Source organism: Rhinolophus ferrumequinum, chromosome 10, assembly GCF_004115265.2.
Source record: "Rhinolophus ferrumequinum isolate MPI-CBG mRhiFer1 chromosome 10, mRhiFer1_v1.p, whole genome shotgun sequence".
NCBI classification, from domain to species: domain Eukaryota; kingdom Metazoa; phylum Chordata; class Mammalia; order Chiroptera; family Rhinolophidae; genus Rhinolophus; species Rhinolophus ferrumequinum.
In genome coordinates, this window is record NC_046293.1 from 23,918,957 (window position 1) to 23,941,600 (window position 22,644).

Here is a 22,644-nt window from a genome sequence, read left to right on the forward strand (position 1 = left end):
ATTGCCAAGATTTACCCATATTGTTGCATGTCGCTCATACACTTTCACTGGAATACATATAATGCACCATTGTGCGCACATAACTTATTCTATTGATGGATTTGTGATTTGTTTCCTTTTTTTGTTTTTTGCTATTATAAACACTGTTGCTATGGACATTATTGTATTTGTTTCCAGTATATGTGCAAGTGTTTCCCTGGAGCTTGTATCTCGCAGTGAAACTGCTAGGTTGGGAGGTCTAAGAATAATTATCTGAGAAAGAATGCCAAATTTTTTTTCTCAATTTACACTCCTACCAGCAATATTTGAGTTCCCATTGATCTGCATTGTCTCCAGCACTTGTAGTTTTAGACTTTTTAATTTTTGCCAGCCCAGAAAGTGTATAGTAGTATCTCCTTGTGGTTTTATTTGGCATTTCTCTAATTACTAATGCAGTTGAGCATCTTTACATATGCTTATTAGCCTTTTTAATTTCCTGTTCTTGGAAATGCCTGATCATTTGGGTTGTTTGTGTTTTTCTTATTGATTTGTAGGCGTTCTTTATATATTCTGGATACTCATCTTTTGTCAGTTTTACACATTTGTCATGCAAGGCGTCCGGTGGGGTCTCAGCTCCTGCTCAGAACACAGGATATGGTGAGGCCAAAAAGGAACACCCACGGAGCCATATGTAGGGGAGTCATACCATTATAGTCTACTGGAGGCCGGATTCACACGAGGTGCGACCTGCTGTCCGCTTTTCTGCCAACCGACCGACTCCCCATTTGCTAGCTGCAATCCGCCTCACTGCAATCCGCAATCCACACTCCGCCACTTGCAGGCTCAGCCACCATCTTCTTGCTAGCCCCCATTTGCTGCTAGCCTAGCCACAGCAGTTATATTAGTGGCCAATGGCTCACTGGTTACAGTTGACGGCCAACTAGCCACAGCTGACGGCCATCTACTACCTGAGCCAGCACCCTTCCACGTGAGGCCGAGAGCCTGGAAACTGCTCTCTGGGGCTCTGTCCCCACAACATTGCAAATATTTTCTCCTTTGTGAAGATACTTGTGACCTGTCCTTTCACTTTCTTCATGATGTACAGATGCTTCTCAACTTACGGTGAACCTTACATCCTGATGAACCTATCCTAATTTGAAAATATCGTAAGTCGAAAATGCGTTTAATACGCCTCACCGGCCGAACATCACTGCTAGCCTCGCCTGCTTTAAACGTGCTCAGCACACTTACATCAGCCCACAGTTGGGCAATTATCTTGAGTTTCATCTCAAGAGTAATTGCTTTCCTCTTCTCACCAGAAGCGGGAGACACAGATGGGTGTTTTGTACACGTGACGGGATGCAAAAACACAAAACACAAGATCCAAAAAAATGCTGGCAACACAGTACACTGTGGAATATCAGTTGTTTACCCTCATGATTGTGTGGCTGCCTGGGAGCCGCAAGTCACCGCCGCTGCCCGGCATCGTGAAAGTAACGAGCTGAGTATTGCTAGCCATGGGAAAAATCAACATCTAAAACTCAAAGTACAGTTTATACTGAATGCGTATCACTTTTGCACCATCCTAAAATGGAACAATCATAAGTTGAACCATCATAAGGTGGGGACTGTCCGTATTTTGATTATAAGAAGTTCTTAATTTCGATATAGGCATATGTGGGGACAGAGCCAGGAGTGCAGTTTCCAGGCTCTTGTCCTCACCTGGAAAGGTGCAGGCTCGGGTAGTAAATGGCCATCAACTGTGATTGGACGGCCATCAGCTGTGGCTAGTTGGCCGTCAGCTGTAACCAGTGAGCCATTGGCCACTAATATAACTGCTGTGACTACGCTAGCAGAAAATGGGGGCTAGCAAGAAGATGGTGGCTAAGCTAGCAAGTGGCGGAGTGTGGATTGCGGATTGCAGAGAGGCGGATTGCAGCTAGCAAATGGGGAGTCGGTCGGTTGGCAGCAAAGTGGACAGCAGGTCGCACCTCGTGTGAATCCAGCCTCCAGTGAGACTATAGTGGTATGACTCCCCTACCTATGGCTCCGTGGGTGTTCCTTTTTGGCCTCTCCATATCCTGTGTTCTTGTGTGGGGAGCGGGAGCTGAGACCCCGCAGGCCGCCCCGCACGACAGCATATTTATCAACCCTTTATTTTATGATTATGCTTTTTGTATCTTGTGTAAAAAATTACTCTCAACCCTTCTGATCAGAAAAATATTTTCTTACATATTCTCCAAAAGATTTTAAACCTTTGTTCTTTATACTGAAGCCTTAAGTCTACCTGGAATTGATTTTTCTATATGGTGTATTATAGGGATCTATTTTTTTCATTTTTAATATAAAAAATCAGTTATCTCAGCTTCATTTATTAAACAGTCCCTCCTTTCTGCCAGCTCTGCTTTGCTAATTCTGTTATATATCAAAGTTGCACATATACATGGATCTGGTCTGGACACTATTCTGTTCCATTGGTCGGCTTTTAAAAACCTGCAGCAATAACATACTTTCTTAAATCCTATAGCTTTAAAATAAATGTAGATATCCCCCAGAGCAAACACCGCCTTGGCAATAAACTCTTCTTCAAGAATATTGTACACTTCTTGGCCATTGCTTTATTTTAGAGGCAACCTGTCAAGTTCCATAGGATTTTAATTGGGGTTGCATTGAATCCAAAGTCCAATTCAAGACAAACTGACGTCTTTTTGATATTGAAACTTCCTATCACGGATTTGGGATATCTCTCCATTTATTTACATCTTTAATGTCTTTCAATGAATTTGAATAATTTTCTGCATGCAGATAATGCACATCTTTTCTTCTTCCTGGGTAGTTTATTGCTTTTCTCTTATGGTAAATGATATTTTTTAAGATTACATTTCAAATTGTTTTTGCTGCTATTTTGAAATGCAGTTGATTTGTAATACTGATTTTAGAGCCAACCACCTTGATAAACTCTCTCTTTTGTATAATAGTATTTCTATAGATTTTTTTAATTTTCTGCAAAGATAATCATGTCATTTGCAAATGATGACAATTTGCTTTTTCTTTTCCCATACCATGGCTTTAACTTCCTTTTCTTGTGCTGGCCAGGACCGTTAGTGCAATGTTAAATACGAGTAGTGATAGCTAGTATCTTTCTTTTGTTCTGGTTTTAAAAACACTTCCAAAGCTTTTCCAGTAAGAGTGGTGTTTGCTAGAGCTTTTTAAAAAATAACTTTTATCAAATTAAATAAGACCACTTCTATTCCTAGTTTGCTAAGGGTTTTGTCATGTGTAGGTGTTGAATTAAATGCTTTTTAAAAGCCCATTTCTAATTTTGTGAAATAATAACACACAAAGATAAATAAAACAAGACATGAATATAAAGTATATTGAACACTTACAAAGGGAATACTTATAGAGAAAATACTCATGTAACCACCATCCAGGCTAACTAAAAGAACCTGGCTAGTATTCAAAAAGGACTGTGTTTCTCGAATCAGTCATACACCATTTCTTCCTCACCAAAGGTATGTAGTATTCTGACTTTTATGGCAACCACTTCCTTGCTTTTCTTAACAGTTTCCCATATATGTGTGCATTACTTAACAATATAGTTTCTTCTGTCTGCTTTTGAAGACATATATGTAATAATACTATATATATTTGTTACATACGTAGGAGTGGAATTGCTGTATCATGGGGTATCTTCCATTTTGTTAGATAATGCTAAACTCTTTTCCAAAGTGGTTTAACTACTTGTACTCTCATTAATTATATATGAGAATTTCTCTTGTTTCATATTCTTGTCAGTACTTAATATTTTTCAGACTTTAATTTTAGCTATTCTGGTGCATACCATGATATTTTATTATGGATTCAATTTGCATGTCTCTGATGATGAATGAGGTCCAGCACCTTGTCAAATGTTTGTTGACCTTGTGGATTTCCTCTTGTAAAGTGGTAGTTCAGGTCTTTAGTTTATATTAATAATTTTTATTGTTAGGGTTTTCTTATTCATTTGTAGAAGTCCTTTATACATTTTGGACATATCCTTGGTCAGTTAAATATGTTACAAATGCTTCCTTCTATTCTGTGGCTTATCTTTTGATGAACAGATGTTCTTGATTTTAATGTAGTCAAATTTATCAATCTTTTCTGTTATGGTTAGTGTATTTGAGTCTTAAGAAATGTTTCCTTACCCCGGACTCATGTATATATTTTTCTATATTATCTTCTAAAAGGCTTTTAATTTGTCTTTTACATTTAGTCTATTGTATAGTAGGTAATGATATTTGTATATGGTTTAAGGTAGGGGTTTTGTTTTATTTTTTTCATATAGACACTCAATGGTCACAGCAACATTGAAATGTGTTGCTCAAAAGTGCAAACTCTCATAAACCAAGTGTCTATATATATGTGAGTCTGTTCTTTGGCTCTGTATTATGTTCCAGTGATCAATTTATCTATCTTGTGCCAATACTATCTCAATTTTTATGATTTTGTAATTATATTCTAGTATTTGGTAAAAAGCAAGTCTTTCCATCTTGTTCATCTTCAAGAGTCCATTCTTGTCCTTTTGCATTTCCATGTAAATTTTAGAATCAGTTTGTCAGTTCCACTCAATCACAAAGAAGGCTGTTGGGATTTTGATCAGGATTGTACTGAATCTATAAATCACTGTGGGGAGAATTGACTTCCTCCTGATATTGAGACTTTTAATCTATGAACATGATAATATTTCTCCATTTATGTTAGGCCCTCTTCAATGTCTCACAACAAATTATAATTTGCTGCATATAGGTCTTACACATATTTTCTTACATTTATACCTTGGTATTTGATATTTTTCATTCTATTGCAAGTGGTAACTTAAAATTATTCATCATCTCGTTGTTTATATAGAGATACATAATTGATTTTGTACATTTTTGTCAAGAAATTTTGTTAAGCTCTTTTTCTAATAATTTATTTGTAGATTCTTTTGAATTTTCTACATATGCTATCACATTTTCACACTTTCTATAGATGGTAACAGCTTTGTTTCTGTTTTTATGTAATCCTTCAACTTTTCTTTTCCCCTTTTCTGACTCTGGCCAGGATCCCCATTAAAAGACTGAATAGAATTGGTGATACCAGGCATTCCTTTATCAGATTAACAAGTGCCCTTCTAGCTTTCTAAAAGATTTTTTGATCACAAATGTTTGTTGATTTCATCACGTGCTTTTTTGTATTTATTGAGATGATTCTGTGATTTATTCCTTTAGTCTCTTAATGTGATGAATAAAATGAATGCATTTTCTAATATTAAGCTACCCTGAAATTCCTGATATAAATTCAAGTTAGTCTTGGATTTTGATCTCTTTTGCACATAGCTGGATTCAGTTTGCTAGTATTTTATTGAAGATTTTTATATCTTTCTTAATAAATGAGATTGACCTATAATTTTCCTTTCTAGTATTGCCTTTTCTGGTTGGCTTATCAAAGTAATTCTGGTCCCATAGAATGAGTTGAGGAGTGTCCTTTATTTTCCTATTTTTCAGGAAAAGTTTGTATAAGGTTAAAATGATCTGCATTTTGAAATTTGGTGCAGCTTGCCTGTACGACGTTATTCTTAACCCTTTCTCCTCTCACACCTCACATCTAATCCATTTGCAAATTCTGTTCACTCTAGCTTTAAATCAAATTCAGAACCCAACCACTTCTCACTTCCATTGCTACCACCACCATCTCTTGCCTAGATAATTGCAGTAGTTTCCTAATTGGACTTGTTACTTCTGTCCGTGCAGCCATCATATTTTAAACATATGGGTGGTTATATCCCGTTACTCCTCTCTCAAATCCTCCCTTGGCTGCCCATCTCACTCAAAGGAAGAACCAATGTCCTTACAATGGCCCACAAGGTCTGATATGATCTGGCTTGTTCTCTCTCTGGTCTCTTCCACTACTTCTCTCATTGCTCACTCTGCTCTAGCCATACAGGTCCCCTTGCTGTTCTTCAAATACATTAAATATGTTCTCATCTTTGTACTTGTAGTTTGCTCTGCCTAGAACACTGTCCTCAAAGAAATTCACATGACTTGCTCTTTTTTTTTTAAGGTCTCTGCTCCATTGTTACCTTATTAGAGAGGCTTTTCTTTATTACCATATATAAAACAGAAAACATCTCCATCTCCCTCTTGTTTTTCTACATAATATTTATGTATATGTATATTTATGTATTTATTGCCTGAGTCTCACCAAAAAAATGTAAATACCAAGAGAGCAGGAATTGTGTCTATATCTCTAGTAGATAGAACAATGCCTGGCAATAAGAGGTGCTCAATATATACCTTTTGAATCCATGATGAATATTTTATTTATTATGTGTCTGACACCTTGAATGTCAGTCAGCCTCTCTGGATTTATTTAAGTGCATCTTGTGTTCTATCCTTAGCATTAAAAACACAGCACCTGGAGCAGCCGATGGCTCAGTTGGTTAGAGCGCAAGTTCTGAACAACAGGGTTGCTGGTTCAATTCCCGCATGGGATGGTGGGCTGCGCCCCCTGCAACTAAGATTGAAAACGGCAACTGGACTTGGAGCTGATCTGTGACCTCCATAACTAGATTGAAGGACAACGACTTGGAGCTGATGGGCCCTGGAAAAGCACACTGTTCCCTGACATTCCCCAATAAAAATTAAAAACAAACAAACAACAACAAAAACACAGCACCTGGCACATGCCTTGTACACAACTGTCACTTAGTAACAAATGAATGAACGATATATCCTAGGTTATGTTTAAGTTTAATTAGCTTCCATCCTCCCCTTGGAGATCTTTACTTTTCTTCCCACTTTTCCCATTTCTACTTCTTTCTTACATCTATTCTTCCTCCTCTTCTGTCTCTGCTCTTTCTGATCTCACTTCTTTTGTCTATCCCTCTCCTCTCTTTCTCCAAATTCTCCTTTTCCACTTGTTTTCTCCTTTTCTCCTTTTCCTCCTCTTTTTCTCACAGAACCATAAAACATCAGAATCAGAATTGGCCTTGGGGATTTTATTTATCTCTCACTTTGCAAACATGAAAGAGGAGATACCACAGATGACACAATTTGCTTTAAGGTCACAGCTAGTTCATGGCTGAATCAAGACTAGATCTCAAATTATCTCTTTCTTCTTCCTCTCTTCTTTCTTTTTTCATCTCTTTCTTAACACAGTGTTGGAATCCGACAAACTTGCATTTGGATCTCAGTTCCACCACTTATACTGGTGACCTTCAAATTATTATTATTATTATTATTATTATTATTATTATTATTATTATTATTATATTGGGGAATATTGGTGAACAGTGTATTTTTCCAGGACCCATCAGCTCCAAGTCAAGTCATTGTTTTCGGTCTAGTTGTGGAGGGCGCAGTTCATTGGCCCATGTGGGAATTGAACCAGCAACCTTGTTGTTAAGAGCTCACGCTCTAACCAACTGAACCATCTGGCCGCCACAACAAATTAACTTCTGTGATCCCTGGTATTTTTACAGGTTAACTGAGATATTAATATGCACCTCAAAGGGTTGTCATTAAAACTTATAAAAAGTTGAACAACAACAATAACAAAAATCCTATACATCTAACATCATAATTAATGGTGAGAAACTCAAAACTTTCTCACTAAGATCAGGTACAAGGCAAGGCTGTCCCATCTCACCATTCCTTTTTGACATTATACTGGAAATTTTTGCTAATGCAATAAAGCAAGAAAAGGAAATAAAAGGTATATAAACTGGGAAGGAAGACATAAAACTGTCTTTGCAGATGATGTAATAATTTATATAGAAACTCCAAAAGAATCAACCAAAAAAATTCTTTTCGAACTAAATAATAAGCAATTATAATAAGATTGAAGGATGCAAGATTAATATACAAAAATTAATTACTGATATGCTAACAATGAACAAGTGGAATTTGAAATAAAAAATGCAATACCATCTACCTTAGCACCCCAAAACTGAAATACTTAAGTAGAAATCTAACAAAATATATATAAAGTCTATATAAGGAAAACTACAAAACTCTGATGGACAAAATTAAAGAAGAAACTTTAAAAATGGAGAAATAATCCATATTCATGGATAAGAAGACTCAATATTGTCAGGTTCTTCCAAACTTGACCTACAGATTCAATGGAATTCCAATCACAAACCCAGGAAGTTATTTTATGGATATCAACAATTGATTCTAAAGTTTATATGAAGAGGCAAAGACCCAGAATAGCCAATACAATATTAAAAGAGAAGAACAAAGTTGGAAGACTGACACTACCTGACTTCAAGACTTACTGTAAGGCTATAGTGATAAAGCTAGTGTAGTATTGCCAAAAAAATAAACAAATAGATCAATGGAACAGAATAGAGAGCCCAGAAATAGACCCCCATAAATATAGTCAACTAATCATTAACAAAGAAGCAAAGGCAATACAATGGATCAAAGATGGTCTCTTCAACAAATGGTGCTGGAACAACTGGACATTCTCATGCAAAAAAAATGAATCTAGTCACAGACTTTGAATACACACACAACTTTCAGAAAAATTAAAGTGGATCACAGACCTACATAGACTGGGACATGTAAAATGCAAAACTATAAAACTCCTAGAAGATAACATAAGTACAAACCTAGATGACCCTGAGTATGGTGATGCCTTTTTTAGAGACAACACCAAAGACATGATTGATGAAAGAAATCATTGATAAGCTGGACTTAACTAAAATTTAAAACTTCTGCTCTGAGATAGGCAATATCAAGAGAATTAGAAGACAAGCCACAGACTGGAAGAAAATATTTGCAAAAGGCAAATCTGATAAAGGACTATTAATCAAAATATGCAAAGAACTCTTAAAACTCAATAAGAAAACAGACAATTTGACCCAAACAATGATTTCACCAAAGAAGATATACAGACAGCAAGTAGGTATATGAAAAAATGCTCCACATCTTATGTCATCAGGGAAATGCAAATTAAAACAAGATATCACTACACACCTATTAGCATGACCAAATTCTGGAATACTAACAACACTAAAAGGTGGCCAGGATGTGGAGCAATAGGAATTATACATTGTTGGTGGGAATGCAAAATGGTGCAGCTACTTTGGAAGACAGTTTGGTGGTTTCTTACAAAATTAAACACACTTACTCATGACCCAGCAATCACGTTACTTGGTGTTTACCCAAAGGAGTAAAAAACTATGTACACACACACACACACACACACACAACTGGACATAGATGTTTATAGCAGCTTTATTCATAATTGCCAAAACTTGGAAGCAACCAATATGTCCTTCAGTAGGTGAATGGATAAATAAACTGTGGTACATCCAGACAATGTAATACTATTTGGTGCTAAAAAGAAATTAGCTATCAAGTCATGAAAAGACATGGAGGAAACTTAAAGTGAAAGAAGCCAATCTGAGAAGGCTACATATTGTATGATTCCCACACTATGATATCCTGGAAAAGGTAAAACTATGGAGACAATAAAAAGATTAGTAAGAAAAAAAAAATATTAGTAGGTATCAGGAGTGGGGGGTGGGGAAAGATAAATAGGCAGAGAACATAGAAATTTTAGGACAGTGAAAATACTCTGTGTGATATTAAACGATGGATGTATGTCATACAAACCCACTTATTGTACACCACCAAAAGGGAATCCTTTGGTAAACCATGGATTTTGGATGATTATAATGTGTCAATATAAGTTCATCCTTGGAAAAAAAAAAAGTACCATTCTGGTGAGTGATGTTGATAATGGGGGAAGTTATGCATTGTAGTCACACAGCAGCCTAGCCAACTGTCCCCCCGTGTCTTTCCTTAAGGAAAGAAGAGTCTGTAAGACTGTGCCTTTCTGGGACTCTGTTCCATCCTTGTGTTTACACCTTATGTCTCTCTGTCCGGTCCCCAAAAGATGGTTTGCAGCCAAAGACATAAGATACCTCATGGGAGATACAACCTAAGCCAGGCGGAACCGAGTGGGGACCCCTAATGAGCTGCCTTAGAGAAATATGAAAAGGGGCCTTGCCTCCCCTTCCCCCTGCCTGGGAAAGTCTGTTGCCGGCTCTGGCTTTTCCCTTGCACCTGTTTGTGAGAAAAATCATGAAGACAACAAAGATCAGTTCTCTCACTTATCTCAATGGAGCTGTTACAATATGAGAGACTTGACCCTAAAAAGGTACATACCTTAGGTTAGACATCATGGGACCTTGTGCTTCGGCTGTTTATAGACAAAGGGTGATTGGAATAAACATTTTTCTACTATGATGTATGAGTCTCACAGACCGTGTAAGAAACAATGTTACTTTCTTGTGTTTGTATACCTATCAATAAAAACCTTCAGTCAGCCTTATTCTGGGCTCCAGCCCTCTGAGACTGACAGACCCCTGGCCTTCTGAGAGATTTAACTGCATTAAGTCTCCGTTTGTTTCTGTCTTAAAAACTTAACGCAAACCGCCCCTTCTCGCACCCTCACTGCCCTTGTTGCGCTGGATGCGACAATGCATGTGTAGGAGCAGGGGTTATATGGGAAATCTCTGTTCCTTCCTCTCAATTTTATTGTAAACCTAAAACTACTCTAAAAAAAATAAAGACTTTTTTAAAAGTTTTAAAAATAAAGACCTAATAGAACATAATAGAACATAGTTGGCTCTTTTCTCGTTCTTTCCTCATTTTTTTTCTTTTCCTCTTTAAATTGATAAGATTGAACTCATAATTCTTTGGTTCCTTCAAACTTTGGATATTTTATTATGTCTTTGATTTCTTCTCACTTTTATGTGTCATCTCTTCCATTCATTTCTTCTTTCTCCTCTTCCACCTCTTTCTCCTTCTTCTTTTTCTTCTCTTTCTCTCCTTTCCTATTTCTGCTTCCCATTTTCTTCTAGAAACCACACCATGTGGACCATAAATTTTAAGTTTAAAGTCCCTTCAGCTGCAGTAGTCTACCAGTCTTATGATTTTCTCTTATTTACTGTCCTCTTTTTCCACGTTCTCCTCTTTCATTTACATATAAATTACTTAACTTCCTTGGCTCTCAGATTTTCAATCTGGAAAATGGAAACAATAATAGGTTGTTGTTATAAGCATCAAACGAATTAAGTAAAGCTCTTAGCTCAGTGCTTAACACAAAAGCCTCCAAGACGTCATTAACTTTTATTCTCATCTGAACTTCTGCAAACCCGGTATGAAATATAAAACAGTATAGAAATGTTAGTTAATTTTTTTCCCCTAAAGTATCATGGTGAGCTTTCTGTGCTCACACTCGTCGTGGTGGCACCAGGTGCTCCCCCAACGTGCAGAACGACGCAGGCGAGTTCGTGGACCTGTATGTGCCGCAGAAATGCCCCGCCAGCAACCATATCATCGGCGCCAAGGACCATACATCCATCCAGATGAATGTGTCTGAGGTTGACAAGGTGACAGGCAGGTTCAATGGCGTTTAAAACCTACGCTATCTGTGGGGCCATTCACAGGATGGGTGAGTCAGATGACTCCATTCTCCGACTGGCCAAGGCTGTCAGCATCGTCTCAAAGAACTTCTGACTGGAGAGAATCACAGATGTGGAGTATTTGTCCTAAATAAATAGTGACCCTCCCCCCAAAAAAAAGTATCATGGTGAAGTGGAAAGATGATTTCGGGTTTGAAAAGACTTGAACCCCAGTTTCCTCATCTGTAAAACGATAATAATACATGCCTTCCTTACACCTAGGTTTTTTTCCTCCCCAAAGAATTAAAAGAGTCAATGTTCAGGAAAGCATCACTCTATAAGTACATGTTGTAATCAAGATAGATGGTGTCCAGGAGTCACACTAGGGACGCTGTAGTTATGAGGATTCAATGGGATAAAATTTTAAAAGATGCCTGACTCAATACATGTAAGTTATTTACCTTTTCCACTTCTTTTCTCTTGCTCCTCAAAAAAATGAGTGGTTGAACTACCCAGATGATCTCTGCTGCTAAACTTCTATTATTGATATGGTCTCCTTCCACTCTCCTCCTCAAATCCCGCTTCCCGCCCCTCCCCCCTGTTTTTCCTCCTCTTTTCCCATGACAGCCTTCCTCTCGCCTCAGGGACCCCCGTGCAGCCAGGTCTCCAGATTTCTGGCAGCTTGGAACTGACACAGAACCACCCGGTACCTGCCTGAGATCAGAGGTTCTCTCTACAGTTAGCGTCTAGCGCTGGCCAACAATAAAGTTTTATTGAAACAAAGCACGAAAAAAGCGCCCGTCAGTCTTTCCTCAACAGTCAATCAGAGAGTAGAATGCGTGTGTCGCTCACAGCTACTTCAGCAGTCGGAAGGCGAGAGCGAGGAATATCCCGCCCCAAACCCGCCTAGTAAGAGCGGAAGTGCGGCCGGAAGTCATCCATAGAGTTTAGTGGCCAGAGCGACCCTGCATGGAGGTGGCAGGAAAGGCTCGGAACAGCTGCCGGAGGTGACGGAGCGACGGTCCCGCCCCGTGCTCTGGAAGACGAAGCTTCCAGGTAGCGGCCCGCAGAGTCTATTCCAGGGTACGACACAGCAGTCGGCGGGAGCCCGCGGTCCCGGGGCGGCCTCTTTAAGGGAGGGGGCGGAGCCACGTGGAAGGATCTTGAGGGTGAGGTCACGTGGTTGGGGGCACCTGCGGGACACAAGTGGAGATACGAGGTAGCGTCGTCACTGGGATGGACACCATGTGACACCCATTCCCCCACTGCATCTTGTGCTTTGGGGTTCATTGGGGTGCATGTGGTGGGTTTTGGGGTTAGGCCCAAGTGTGGGAGGAGGGTGGGCGTGGCAACCTTGTATCAGCCAGGCTTCCATCAAAGTGGCCCCGTATTAGGATTCCGAGGTCCGAGCTTTAGACTGCTCCGTCTCTGATTCCTCTTTGCAGAAGTGACTCGGTGCCTCTGCAATCAGCCCCTAGCCCTGTGCTTCCCATTCCCCCACTGTTTAGGGACCTCCATTTTCACATCCTCTTTCCTTTCAGGTCCAGACATCCTGAGCCCAAGTACCCCCAGCTCAGTGCAGCCATGAGTGCCGAGGTGAAGGTGACAGGGCAGAACCAGGAGCAATTTCTGCTCCTGGCCAAGTCGGCCAAGGGGGCAGCACTGGCCACACTCATCCACCAAGTGCTGGAGGCCCCTGGTGTCTACGTGTTTGGGGAACTGCTGGATATGCCTAATGTTAGAGAGGTGGGTCCTGACCTGGATAGCCCACAGGGAAGCTTGGGGCTAAAGTTTGAATTTGAGAATGGGGGGGCAGGGCTCATTTTGTAACCCCATAACCATTCAGTTGAACAAGAATAGGATGATGATTAACTGGCATCTTGCAAGAGTACTAAGTACACAAGTAAGCCTCTTAGTTTCCCTTTGAGGATAAGTGATCTGTGAAACCCGATATTCTTAAGCAAAAGAGCCTGTTATTCAGAATAGGAGACCTGATTCCAGCCTGTCTCCACCAATGTAATAGCCCTTAATAATCATGTCACCTTGATCAGGATACTTTTATTTTAGGGGCTCAGTTTTCTCTTTTAAAAATGGAGCTGATAATGCCCCCTCACCGTTACTATAAAAATCAGATGAAATTATGAGAAAGTGTGAAGTCGGGTATAAATGGAAGGAATGTAACATGAGATTGGCATGCCCTGTACTCCCCTCTTTGCACCATATGCTAATTCACTTAAATTAGATCAGGTAGAAGCTGTCCTTTTTCATAAAGACATGTGGCAAGATGCTAGAAACACAGCATAGAGAACTATTCACACAGACGTGGCAGAGTTAAGAGTTTAAAATCCAGGGTGGGTGAGTCGCCAAGATATATGACACCAGCCCAAGTCCTGAGATGCTATGACAGTGGTATGTGGGCAAACTATGAGTTAAATTGTTGAGGGCCAGTGATTGAGTCAGCGGATTTAGCCTTCTGGGATCACTCTGTGGTACGGAGAAAACTGGCTGCCTTCTTTCCCTGCTTTCCTCTGCAGTGGAACTAAAGATATTCAGTCAAGGTGAAGAAAAAGCACATATTGTATGTATATTTAGCACTCTGCTAGTTGTCTGGGAATGCCAGAAAAGTAAGAGACAATAGAGCTTATCCTTCTGAAACTTACTTCCCAGTTACAGAGATCAGACGAATGGATATACATGTACATATCATTTATTTAGCAAGTATTTATTGAGAGAGCCAACTACATACTTAACTCTGCTAGACCTAAGTGGGATACCAGAGACTAGGTCTATAATCCTGTTGGAAAGAAATACATTCTTAGGTAACAACCTTAGGTAGGGTTTGATTGAATAAGTGCCAGAATGAGTGATCAGTGATAGAAAAGGAGATCTAGGTGGGCTGCCCTGGATGAGAAAGCCCCCTGGGTGAGGCAGGTCTGAAGCAGAGGCCACAAATTCCAATGACTGCCTAGGCCATGTAGCTGTCAGAGATGAGTGAGGCTGAGGCAGGAGTCTGGTGAATAGGGGAGTATAACAAACTGCCTAAAGATAATCAAACTCACAAATATTAAACACACTCTAAGGACCAAACAACACCATTTGCAATGTTGGGTGTGTGTGTGTGTTAGATACTGAACGCTATGAATGTTTTAAACTCTGAATTTAGGGTAGGAATTGGGGGCATATGGAGGAAGAGGGCATTGTAGGTTTGGGGGAGCAGTGTAAGCAAAGGCCTAGCGGTGGAAATGAGGCCTTCCTATGGGGAGAGTGATGAAAGATGCAGACAGTTCCTCTCAGTGAGCTGGGAGAGTTAATGGAGACGAACGATGGGGCCAGAAAGTGGGGTTTGAAACAGGGAAAGGCTGGGAGGAGGTGAACAGAGAGGCCCTTCTTCCTGTCATCTCTTCCCTCATATTCTTGCAGCTGGCTGAGAGTGACTTTGCTTCAACGTTCCGCCTGCTCACGGTGTTTGCTTATGGGACATATGCTGACTACCTAGGTAACCAGAGGGCTGGAGCTCTAGAGTAGTGGAGGTGGGAGAAGGGCATTTTCTGGAGGGACTTAGAAGTTCCTGGGGTACCCTACTTAGATCCCTTAGGTACACAGAGTCTTGGGTCAAGCCTGAATTGGCATGGACAACTGAAAAAAAAAAAAATCAGTGGAAGGAGGCTAGGCCTTCCCACAAGAAGGGAATCAGAATTTCCTATACTTTGTCCTTTTTTCCTAGCTGAAGCCCGGAATCTTCCCCCGCTCACAGAGGCTCAGAAGAATAAGCTTCGACACCTGTCCGTCGTCACCCTGGCTGCCAAAGTCAAGGTGAGTGATAGTTCCCCCAGTCCTGAGCCAAAGAGCATCCTTTTGTATAGCCCTTCACAAGGGCCTGTCTGAAGAGAATTTGTACTTGGACAGCCGTTGACCACACTGTTGCTTCTTTCTGCTTTCCCCGCCATGTCCCTCCAAGGTCTGTATTTGAACTCCATTACCTGCAGCCTTTTAGGCTAAATATTCTCTTAATTTTCTGTTCTTTTAATTTTTTAATCAAATTCTAAACATCTTTAGTTTTGGGTCCAAATAGCAACTAGGATGCCATTCACTGTGTTGTTCAACAATCACCCTCCTCCCCATTATAGAAATTCCCATCCAAACAGCCTCCACGCTCAGAGCTGGGAACACGGTTCTGTCTGCTGGTGGAATACTAGGCTTCTATTTCCTAGAATAAGAAATAATGTAACCTGGAAGTGTCTCTATATTTCCTGTTAGGTTTGGTTTTTCGTTAAATATCCCCCTCCCGCCCATCTGCACTCTCCCAATTGTTACTAGGCTCTCCCGTTGTTTTCATGATTTTACTTAAATCAGGCTCTCTATTGTGAGAAGCCTCTTTGGAAGTACGCAGTGTGTAAATGGTGAACAGTAACTCCGGACCTCTCCCTCACCACACACTCCCATTATGTCAAGCTGATCTTGACCAAGGTCTGAGTGCTACCTTGAGCTGTGGCCAGAGGATTGACACCCACGTAGAGGTCACTTTCTTCCTCTGTGGTGTGGGAGGTAAGGATGGGAGGAGAGCATAAATCTTCCATTTTAAGATTGTCCTTCTCATGCTATTATTTTTCAGGTGGGAATACTTTTATTTATTTTGCTTTAGAACCAACCTTTTAGAAGACATATTTAGGAGTAGGAGGGGAGGGTAGGCAGGGGAGCCTAGGCTGGGGAAAGGAAGGAAGAAGAATGTTGGAAGCCTCTCTCTGCAGCAGAACCTCACAAATCCCAGCCCGACCTCCCTGGGCCCCAGTGTATCCCATATGCAGTGTTGCTGGAGGCCCTTGCCCTGCGTAACGTGAGGCAGCTGGAAGACCTTGTCATTGAGGCTGTGTACGCCGATGTGCTGCGTGGCTCCCTGGACCAGCGCAATCAGCGGCTAGAGGTTGACTACAGCATTGGGCGGGACATCCAGCGCCAGGACCTCAGTGCCATTGCCCGAACCCTACAGGAGTGGTGAGACCTGTGTCCTGGCATTGTCCCTTCTCTTCTCACCCCAAGAAAGGGAGATGTGCTTTGGAGGCGTGAAGGCTGGGCTGGGCTGCAGAGGTGGAATCCAGGTGGATGAAGGGAAATGAGCTTGTTCCTCCAAAGGCTTCTCAGAGAGGAAAGGAGTGGAGGAGGGGTTGGGAGGCAAGAGGCAGGAGATGGTGTCCTTGGTATAGTAATTGGGGGAGGGAAAGGGGAGTGGTACTCTTAGAGGATCCTCACTGGGAGGTTGGTCACCTCTTAGGCTGGATTCAACCCATTGATCTGTAACCAGCATTGATTGTCCATAGGTCCTGGACCTCTTCCACTTTGGCTTTTCTCCTTGTGTCCTTCCCTAACCTTAGTTAATTCATACACCTTTTTTTTTTCTCTTTAGCTTCTCCTATCCCATTTTGTTTTCAGTTCCTAATCCCATCTTATACATCACTCCAGGTACTTCCTTATAGCTCTCTTCTCCTACCTGAGTGTCCTTCTGGCTCCTGGGAATATTGTTGCAGGTGGTTTCCAGGTGCCCTGGTGAGGGTTCCTAACTCAGAAAAGGGTTTGGATACCAGGATCTAGGGTCCTTTCTGAATCTTTTTTTAGTGAGTCTGTCATCACAGCTCTCCTGCTGCTTCTCACTCCCGATTCCTGCAGGTGTGTGGGCTGTGAGGTAGTGCTGTCAGGCATCGAGGAGCAGGTGAGCCGTGCCAACCAGCACAAGGAGCAGCAGCTGGGCCTGAAGCAGCAGATTGAGAGTGAGGTGAGTTGGCAGGACAGCAAGACAGACCCAGGCTCCTGCAGCCTGGGCCAGTTGTCCAGTGCAAAGGGGTTTGGACAGGGGCTGGAGCAGACAGGCAAGGTGGGCAGGGACTGTCAGGTTCTGGAACCTTCCTTGTTATCTTCCACTCCTTTCATCCTGGCAGGTCGCCAACCTTAAAAAAACCATTAAAGTTACAACAGCAGCAGCAGCCGCAGCCACATCTCAGGACCCTGAGCAACACTTGACTGAACTGAGGGAACCAGCTGCTGGCACCAACCAGCGCCAGCCCAGCAAGAAAGCCTCAAAAGGCAAGGGGTAAGCCAATGTGGCAGGACCTGCTTGCTTCCAAGGTGCCCTGCTTTTCCTTCAGAGACCTGGCTGCCCTCACTCCCTTTAGTCATGGGGGTAGGGGATGGGGGCGCCTTTAGGCATTTGGGGAGTCCCTGCAGCCTCTCTGTCTTCTCTTGCCAGGCTCCGAGGGAGTGCCAAGATTTGGTCCAAGTCGAACTGAAGGGACTGTCGTTTCTTCGCTGGAGATACGGGATCCCAGCTGTCTGCCTGCCCCTTAGGAGTCCTCAAAGAGCCTTCCTGTGCCCCTGGCCAGCTGATAATCCTAGGTTCATGACCTTTCTTTCACCTCCCTTCTTCTCTTCCCCAACCCCAAGCATAGATCACCCCTTCTCTAGGGAGGAGGCAAGTACAAGTCATGTTTTTGTTGGTACTTTTTGTTTTATGTGACTTTCTTATGTGTCCCATTGTCCTACTTATCTTCGCTGCCATGCTCTCTCCCGTATATTTTTAAGAGCCAGCATGTGTCCTTGTTTATTATGTGTCATTGAGTAGGTGGGGCTGCGATGCCTGCAGTATAACCCACATATGTTCCTTGTTGTACCACCTCACCCCTGCATGCCTAATCCCCAGTTCTGTTCCCTACCCCCAGCCTATTTGGGCAGCATCTGCAGAGCCACTTTTATTCCCACTCTGAGAGTTCTAGGAGCCAGTCCGCCTTTGTAGGAGTCACTGGACACTTTCATCCTAGAATTCTGTCACACGACAGTTGTTTCCTTTCCTCGCACCTCCCCTTGGGTCCTGGGAATGCTGCTGCTTCAATGACCCCAGAGCCTAAGAAGGGTAGCTGTTTCTTGAGATGTTGAGAGATGCTTTTTTCTTGGCGCTGGCTATCTTGGAAAGCCTGATGGCAGTCTTGGAAGGATTTATACTTCCTTTTGTGAAATTGGTGGGGAAGGGAAAGGGATATAGATTGTATAAAAAAAGTATATATACATAAATCTATATATAACATAACACAGAAATAAATCTATGAGAAGTCTATCTACAAACATGCCCTGAACTGGGTATCTTCTGTCTTTGATATTTGTGGATGGGAAGAAGGTTCATTCCCAATCCACTCTAAAGCAAAATTTTGGAAAAAGAAGAGAATCAGATACTGTGTGCTGAGTCCTGGGCTATATGACTTTGGACAAAATGCTCAGTATCTCAACATTCATTTAGAAGTAGTGGATACTTACTGACACCAACATGTAATAGGCACTGGAGATGCAAAATGATGGTCATTCCCTGCTCTCAAGGAGCTTGACTTCAGCCTGTTTCCCTCCACCTTATAGAATTATAAGGGGGAAGAGTTGCCAGTAAACTTGAGGTTTTACTTCACAATCACACAGAACTCTCAGATCTACAGTAAGAAGCAGGAGTCAGGATACTGTCTTTTGCCCAAGGGAGAGCTTCCCTCGCAGTGTCCTGAGACGATTGATCTCCTTGGCTTCGTGGGTTGCTGTGCACTCCCTAGAATTGGGAAGCTCTAGTGTAAGGGACTGTTGAGCACCTCACTTGCATGTGAAGCAGTTGCTTTCTAAGGGTCCCGGTGTTGACTGAGCTGCTCTCCAGAGTTTGTGCTATTCTGTAGGTGGAGATTTAGGACACACTCTTCACTGGTCCTAAAGGTATTCAGTCATAGAACTAGAAAGATCCTGAGTTTTCAATTAAAAGTGGGCTGGTTGAGTGTATTGTCTTGAGAGGCAATGGAAACTTAATGGGCCCAGTCCACGGAGCCCTGTTTCAGGAGTTGACACGCTTGGCTTCTCATTTTAGTTTTTCTCTAGACAAGCTTGGTGAGCCTGTTGCACCTTGATTCTCAGTCTCTACCTCTGCAATAAATCCTTTCTTCCTCCCACACCTTCCAATGTGTAGAAGTTGCTAATTCCTGGCTTTGAACCTGTACCCCATCCCTCTGCCCGTGCCCGTTTTTCTCTTGAACTTAGTATCCCATTTTCCTGTAAGCTAATTCCAGCTGATGGTTCCATAACTTCCCTGACCTCTCTAGTTTCCATCCTTTAGTGGGTGGTTGTAAAGTGTAGTGTGGGCTGGGCTGGGACTATCTGGCTCAACACCCAAAGTGGGGCGGGGTGGGGGGCGGGCAGGGATGCCGTTTACAGCCCCAAGGACATGGAAATGCAATTTGTCTTTGAATTATAAAGATGGGCTCCTGGCTACCAAGGCATGGGGGAAGGGGAGCGGATTATTTGTGGGCTCAGTTTTTGACCATGAAATTTGGTTCAGGTTTTAGAAATTCCATGTATAACCAAGCCCAGGGCACCAGGAAAATCTTCCCAGCCAAGAACCTTAGCACTATTTGCACTCACACGCTGATCCATACTGTACAGGAATTTAGATGGTCTTAGGGTTGGGCCACTATGGTAAGAGGAAGAGGAAGATAACTTACCTGCAGAAGCATTCAGAGTTCTTGCACATGAAACAGATAACGTTTAAAAGGTTAAGCCAAGTCTCTGACGCTAAAAATGGCAGTTGGATTGGTGCACATCTTTATGCACAAGAAGAGCAGAGACAATGTCTACAGTCAGTATTTCATGAAATCCTGTTAAAGAAAGATCAGAGAGTCCTCTTAGGTGTGTCTTCCAACATGGATGGCCAAAAGGGGGTTTAGAGAGACAAGTCTAGGCAGTGTATTAGTTACCTACTGCTGTGTACAAATTACTCTAACATGTTGTGGCTTAAAACAACACACATTAACTCAGTTTCTATGGTTTAGGACTCTGGGCACAACTGAGCTGAGTTTTCTGCTTTAGGGTCTCTCACAGGCTATGATCAAAGTGTTAACTAGAGCCATATTGTCTCAAGGTCCCAGTGGGAAGGACCTGCTTCCAAGCATGCTCAGTGATTGTCAGCAGGGTTCACTACCCCATAGGTGACAGAACTGAAGATCTCATTTCCTGGCTGACTGTTGGTCAGAGGGCATCCAGGTAGCCTTCTCCTTCAGAGCAAGATGCCACATCGGCAAGGTGAAATAACCTTTTGTAACCTCACCACAGAAGAGACATCCCATCACTTTTACCAATCACCAGTTCCAGTCTAGTGACTCAGAAGGCAGGGATCATTGGAAGCCATGTCAGAAATTTGCTATTACAGGCAGTGTTTCTTTAAGCCACCAGCATCAGAATTATCAGGGGAGCTTTTGAAAAATGCATATTCCTGGACCCCACTCTTACCCCAGTTCTATTAGAATCTCCGGGATATAGAGTGGAAGTGTGCCTTCATTGCCTTTATCAACTCAGTTCTGAGCTGTGAAGTCCCACTTACATAAGCAGACTTCCCCAGATTAGTGCTGAAAAGGCTTCTAGTGCAGGGCCTTGGAGAACAGGTAAGGAGGCCCAGGGTCATCATCTGGGAGAGAGGGATGAGAAAATGCAGAACTTTAAGTATAGGACAAGAGAGAGGACTTGTCCTGTCCTTTGAGGTTCTTAAGTATATGGTTATAAAATTAAAAGGGATAAGTGCGAAAAACTATGGGGTAACATGAAAGCATTTAACGGGCATCTATATCTTGCCTGGTGTCAGGAAAGCCTCCAAGGATGTGACCTTTAAACTGAAACTAGAAGCGCAAGTAGCAGTTGGCCTAATAAAAGGAAGGGAGGATGAGCATTTGGGGTGGGAGAAATAGTGGGGAGGAAGGCCTGGAGGCAGAAAGGTTTCATTCTGTGATCTCTCCCCTAATGTGAAGGGCATAATTTAGGGGATGGGGCAGGGGATATAATCCTATACTTTAACTCATTCATTTGACCAAACAATTGGTAAATATATCTTGACTTAAAAAGCTGAAATAGGGTGGCCAGGTGGCTCAGATGGTTAGAGCGCGAGCTCTCAACAACAGGGTTGCCGGTTCAATTCCCACATGGGATGGTGGGCTGTGCTCCCTGCAACCAAGATTGAAAACAGCGACTGGACTTGGAGCTGAGCTGCACCCACCAAAGAGATTGAAGGACAATGACTTGGAGCTGATGGGCCCTGGAGAAACACATTCTTCCCCAATTTAAAAAAAAATTTTTTTTTAAAAAAGCTGAAATAATATAAACCATAATGTACTCATATATGCTATGGGGTTTGGGGTGATTTTTGTCTTTGCCTATGTGTTTTCTAATCTTTCTACGATAATTGCTAATAATAAAAGCCAGTATTAGTACTTACCATGTTCAAGCACTATTCTCACTGCTTTATGTATATAAATTCATTTAATTTATATACAACAACCTTCTGAGATTGATACAACTATTATCCTCTTATAAAGATGACAAAAGAGGTATATTAAATTTGGTATGTAAGTTGCCCAGGGTCACACAAATTATAAGTGGAGAAGGCACAACACATCCTGTCTCTCCCATGTTCCTGTACAGAATGCATGGAACAGCTATCTGAGATCTCAGAGAAATAAATGGTAGCAGAGAGGAAGAAACCAGAATTCAGAGTTCCACTAAACCATTGGTGAGTTCACCATTTTTCCTCTTCCAGTATTGCCCAGAGTGGACTCAGCCCCAAACCTAGCAATGTACATCAGGAGCTCTTTCAGAGCTGCTCTTGGAGCCCTCTATTGCAGGTCTGAGGAGCAGGAAGGGATTCCTAAGGGTTAGAGTGTGGGGGAAGTCCCTGTTGTTTTCTTTTTTCCTTCTCTTCCACCTCCAGCCCCAGGTAGCTACAGTAGCACAATGACAGCAATAGTGGCTGGGTAGGCACTTAAAATTATGCGGGAGGAGAACTCTTATCTCTGACCACAGGAGTTGTCTCACGAGTGTGAGGCAAATTCCCTCGCTTTTTATTTTCTCTCTTGATGCTTGGCCCAGACACATAGTGGAAAATGCCCAACAGAGTAGAGAAACTAAAACCCCAAATTTTTGGCCAGAGGATTGGGAAGGGAAGCCCCAGAGAACCAGAAAGTGTCAGGGAGATCGCAGAGACGAAGGAAATCATGAGAACAGTCCCCTAGAGTTGTGTGTCAACTCCTGGGCACATCTGTGAGTTGCACAAGCATAGATCCTGACCCTAAACAGCTTACCAAAGCTTTGTGAACTGAGCTACAGGGTGGACCACTGTTCAGGTCTGACTGGCTACTGGATGGCACATGTGCAGGACTGATTCAAATAGCACC

The 22,644-nt window shown here is 42.1% G+C and overlaps 1 protein-coding gene and 1 pseudogene across 4 annotated transcripts; both read left to right on the plus strand.

Annotated features, from left to right (window-relative positions):
* Positions 1-1,415: 1,415 nt before the first annotated feature.
* On the plus strand, positions 1,416-11,537 carry LOC117028743 (40S ribosomal protein S21-like; annotated as a pseudogene).
* A 796-nt stretch (positions 11,538-12,333) lies between these two features.
* On the plus strand, positions 12,334-18,531 carry COPS7A (COP9 signalosome subunit 7A). 4 transcript variants are annotated; one of them, XM_033117287.1, is made up of 8 exons: positions 12,334-12,478; positions 12,964-13,168; positions 14,843-14,918; positions 15,147-15,235; positions 16,212-16,414; positions 17,084-17,189; positions 17,353-17,504; positions 17,661-18,531. In XM_033117287.1, exons 2-8 carry the CDS (start codon positions 13,007-13,009, stop codon positions 17,698-17,700), a joined length of 828 nt encoding a protein of 275 aa, XP_032973178.1. In that variant the 5' UTR covers positions 12,334-12,478; positions 12,964-13,006; the 3' UTR covers positions 17,701-18,531. The 4 variants fall into 4 exon arrangements, with proteins under 4 accessions (XP_032973178.1, XP_032973176.1, XP_032973177.1 ...); XM_033117285.1 differs by having other exon boundaries at positions 12,355-12,505; XM_033117286.1 differs by having other exon boundaries at positions 12,365-12,591.
* The last annotated feature ends 4,113 nt before the right edge of the window (positions 18,532-22,644 follow it).

Excerpts from the sequence above, each read along its gene's own strand:
- COPS7A (XM_033117287.1), top strand. The coding sequence starts at position 13,007 with ATGAGTGCCGAGGTGAAGGTGACAGGGCAGAACCAGGAGCAATTTCTG. Across the intron at positions 13,169-14,842 it reads ATATGCCTAATGTTAGAGAG|CTGGCTGAGAGTGACTTTGC; the intron begins GTGGGTCCTGAC and ends ATATTCTTGCAG. Across the intron at positions 15,236-16,211 it reads CCCTGGCTGCCAAAGTCAAG|TGTATCCCATATGCAGTGTT; the intron begins GTGAGTGATAGT and ends CCTGGGCCCCAG.